The sequence below is a fragment of the Lolium rigidum genome, chromosome 6, assembly GCF_022539505.1.
Source record: "Lolium rigidum isolate FL_2022 chromosome 6, APGP_CSIRO_Lrig_0.1, whole genome shotgun sequence".
NCBI lineage: Eukaryota > Viridiplantae > Streptophyta > Magnoliopsida > Poales > Poaceae > Lolium > Lolium rigidum.
Window position 1 is genome coordinate 213278967 of NC_061513.1, and position 4749 is coordinate 213283715.

The 4749-nt window shown below is 44.9% G+C and overlaps 1 protein-coding gene across 1 annotated transcript; it reads left to right on the forward strand.

Moving 5' to 3' along the window:
- The first annotated feature begins 310 nt into the window (after positions 1–310).
- Positions 311–853, forward strand: LOC124663733 (translation initiation factor IF-2-like). Its single transcript, XM_047201405.1, has one exon. It carries the CDS (start codon positions 311–313, stop codon positions 851–853), a length of 543 nt encoding a protein of 180 aa, XP_047057361.1.
- The last annotated feature ends 3896 nt before the right edge of the window (positions 854–4749 follow it).

Sequence of the window (4749 nt, forward strand, 5' to 3'; positions counted from 1 at the left end):
ACGCACGCAAAAAGGTCCCCTGCCACTGCCAGCAGAAGCCCCGCAGAAAGCAGCTAGCGAAACTGACCAACTCCTCTCCTCTCCTCGTGATTAAGTAAGCACACCGAGGAGGAGGAGCCAGCAACGACGCACCGGCACCGCAGCCGGAGGCGGCCAACGCCACCTTGGCGCCTTGCTTTCCTTTGCGCTTGCGCGGCGCCCTCCAAATTAAGTACCCCCCTCCACTACACACTGGTACACACTCAGCTTCACTCTCGCACGCTCCCACTCCCATCCCCATCACCCATCACCAACCTCTGCTCCCTCCCACATGGCTCCCCACCTCCCGGCCCTCCTCCCACTCATCCTCCTCCTCCTCTCCGCGCTGCTCCCCAATGCGGCGCGCGCCGGCGACCCAACCATCGTGCTCAAGGACGGCACCACATGCACGCTCTGCGCCTCCTGCGACAACCCCTGCAACCCGACCTACTACCCTTCGCCCCCTCCACCGGTGGTCACCCCCGCAGCGCAGTGCCCGCCTCCCCCGTCCTATCCATCCGGCGGCGGCGGCGGCGGTGGAGGCGCCCCCGTCTACGCATCCCCGCCACCTCACTACAGCGGCGGTGGAGGAGGCGGAGGAGGAGGCTACTTCTACCCTCCGCCCACCACTGGCGGCTCTCCCGGAGGAGGAGGAAGCAGCGGCGGAGGCGGTGCCTACCCGACGCCGCCACCACCCAACCCATTCCTGCCCTACTTTCCCTTCTACTACTACAGCCCGCCGCCAGGGTGGGTCGCCAAAAGCTCGGCACCGGCCATCTCGACGTCAGGGCCCGCGCTCCTGCTTCTCGCGCTCTCCGGCCTCCTACTCTGGTGAGCCTCGGAATGTGAGGTAGATCTGCCGACATGATGCGCTGTTTTTCACACTAGCGAGACAGTTACTCAGTGTGAGTCAGCTGATGGGTTCATCTGTAATTTTCATTATTATTTTTTATATTTTTTTTTTGCTTCTCCCTCTTCATCTCTCTCTCTGTGATTTATTATGTGCCGCTATAAATATCAGTAGCGAAAGTGTAAAACAAGGCCAAGTAAGAAGCACCAGTACTTATATTATATAGATGGATCTAATAATCTCGATTGAAATGTTCATGCCAAACAAACTTGTTCATCCATCTTCTCCGACTCGAGACGTTGGTCAGAAGGAAATTGTGCAGCATAGAGCATATGCATACATGTCCTCTCTGAGCTGAATGTCTCTTGCTGACTGCTAGCCTGTGAGCTGCTTGATTCTTCTGGAAATTTCTCATTGCATGCTTGCATCAGTCACCGATCTCTCTGCAGATTGTACACCGGAACCAGTGTACGACTATATTTTTTATATACTCCACCGAGGCACTGACCACTGGAGTTAGTACTACTACACCTGAGTAGATGGCGAGTGGAAACTCGAATAAAAACAACGCGCGCCTGATCACGTATTTTATGTTCATTTGCATTTCCTTGGTGCTGATAGTAGATCTGTGTGGTTGTCACCCTGCCGACTAGTAAAACACTACAAGTGGAAGACACAATCTAGGTTGTCAGAGCCTCCAAAGCCTGCCCAACGCAACCATCCAAACGCCAAGCAGCTTGCTTCCACACAAGCAAGAGAGATTTCTTCTTGCGTCTGCAATACAGTAAAAGTTACTTATACAGTATATCTTGCGCCGTTGCGCGTGGGAAGGCGTAAATGTAGATGAAAAACTATGCGCGCAGAACAATTGTATCTTTTTCTTGCGCTTTTTACATCCAACACTTTTGGTGTGTATCAAATAGACAAACCGAAAAGGTATGTATACTATCTTTTTTCTTTGGAGCCGAATCAGCGGATGGCCCTTTTTTTTCTCTGAAGTTGTTGTCGGGCACTAGGCAGTATTATAAGATGTGGGGCTAGAAAACAATTATCATATCATATTTTTGAGCATTATACATAAGAAACAATCTCAACTTGTGGGTGTGACAGGAGCCAGCAAAAAGAGAGAGGTACTTTCCACAAGTAAATGAGTAGGAAATGACTAGCTAAATAACTAGCTTATTTGGTTCGAAAAAGGATGGATTCAACCTCCTAAAGTTCAACTACCCTACCCTGCTTGAAAATCTATTTCAAACGAGGTTGCTAGCCCCCTCCCATCCATCTATTTCAAAAATTTCACCAAGGTTGCTACGATAAGATTGAACTCGGTGGCTGAAAATGTGGTTCGTCCGTCTCAGACGGTTTTTATGCAAGGGAGTAACATCGTTGATGGGGTTGCCATCCTTCATGAAACAGTTCACGAACTACATCGTAAAAATCTGAACGGGTGATTTTAAAAAATTGACTTCGAAAAGACCTATGATAAGGTCAAGTGGTCTTTCCTGATGAGTAGCGTGCTTTAATTCATAGTTTTGTTTCAGGAGGGAGTGTTGCCATTAAGGTCAATGATGACATTGCCAAGTACTTTCAAACCAAAAAGGGTCCAAAGCAAGGCGATTCGTTATCACCTATGTAATTCAATATAGTGGCTGATATGCTCGCCATCATGATTGAACGCGCGAAGTCTGATGACAAAAATTGAAGGTGTGATTCCTCATCTGGTTGATGGTGGATTATCCATTCTCAGGTATACCGATGATACAATTCTTTTTATAGAAAATGACATCGAAAAAGCAAAAAATATGAAGTTAATTATTTCAGCGTTTGAGAAATTATCGGGTCTAAAGATCAACTTTTCATAAGAGTGAGTTGTTTTGTTTTGGCAAGGCTCAGGCAAATGCTGACCTTTACGCTAAGTTGTTTGGCTAGGGGCAAGGCCAATTTCCTATTATGTATTTGGGTATCTCGATTCATTATTAGAGACTTACGAATGCTGAATGGGAAATGGTGGAGGAACGACTACAAATTAGATTAAGTGGCTGGAAAGAAAAATTGGTATCAATGGGAGGAAGATTGGTCCTCATTAATTCAATACTAAGTAATATGGTACTGCATATGATATCTTTCTTCCAACTGCCAAAAGGAGTATAGAAAAGATTAAATTATTTTCGATCAAGATTCTTCTTGCAAGGGAATAATGAGAAAAGAAAATATCGACTGGCTAAACGGATGTAACTTTTCGAGTAGATACATTTTCATATATTAAACACGTAACACTTTTCACGAGTTCGTATGCAAAAATTATAGCCATTTTACCAAAAATACAAAAAAATTGCAAGAAAAAGTCGAAATTCATATTTGTTATTTTTCATAATAACTAGATAACCTAACCTACCTACATCTGAAAGGATTTTTTTATTTTGAAGTTTCTACTATTTTACTTTGTATTTTACAAATCTAAAAAAGCGATCCAAAGGAGTGTGGAACCAAAAAAAAACTTAGAAAGTCTTTAGTCCCGGTTGGTGTATCCAAACGGGACTAAAGATAGACCTTTAGTCCCAGTTGAGGATAGCAACCGAGAATAAATGGGCTAGTACCGGGCGCAGCCTGTCGTAACCTCTTTAGATCAGGTTGGTATTTCCAACCGAGACTAAACGCCTCGTTTGACCCGAGAATAAAGCTGGTTGCGTGTAATAATCCAGAACATAGGATCATCGAAGGGTAGATTTAGAATTAGGATGTGCATTTCATCGCAAAACGGGAAAAAAAATCGCGCCTTATTGCAACTAAACCTAAGAGGAGGTTCTCTCTCAATTGCAATTAGGGTTAAGCAATGTTAGTTAGGAATTTCGACATGATCTCTTTTGTAACTTGTATATTTGGGAGTTGATTTTGATTTGACAAAGTCGTATTGAATTTAAAACTCAATGAGTAAAAGCAATATAGAATATGAACTATGAATTCATAATTCAAATACACATCATAATTCAAATCACTTTGAATTTCAAATTGCAAAATGAATATACAAATAATTCATAAATAGATGATACAATTATAAATGAGCTCATGATACGTCTCAAACGTATCTATAATTTCTTATGTTCCATGCTAGTTTTATGACAATACTCACATGTTTTATATACACTTTATATCATTTTGATGCATTTTCCGGCACTAACCTATTAACAAGATGCCGAAGCGCCAATTCCTGTTTTCTGCTGTTTTTGGTTTCAGAAATCCTACACAGGAAATATTCTCGGAATTGGACAAAACAAAAGCCCACGGTCTTATTTTCCACGGAGCCTTCCAGAAGTCCGAAGAGGATACGAAGAGGGGCGACGAGGCGGCCACACCCTAGGGGGGCGCGGCCCCACCCCTGGTCGCGCCGCCCTATGGGGTGGGCCCCTCGAGTGTCCCCCGACTCTGCCCCTTCGCCTATTTATTCTCTCCGTCGCGAAAACCCTAGTACCGAGAGCCACGATACGAGAAAAGTTACTGTGACGCCGCCGCCGCCAATCCCATCTCGGGGGATTCGGGAGATCGCCTCCGGCACCTGCTCGGAGAGGGGAATCATCACCGGAGGGCTCTACATCACCATGCCCGCCTCCGGATTGATGCGTGAGTAGTTCATCCTTGTACTATGGGTCCATAGCAGTAGCTAGATGGTTGTCTTCTCCTCTTTTGCTATCATGTTTAGATCTTGTGAGCTGCCTATCATGATCAAGATCATCTATTTGTAATGCTACACGTTGTGTTTGTTGGGATCCGATGAATAAGGAATACTATGTCAAGTCGATTATTGATCTATCATATATGTGTTGTTTATGATCTTGCATGCTCTCCGTTGCTAGTAGAGGCTCTGGCCAAGTTGATACTTGTGA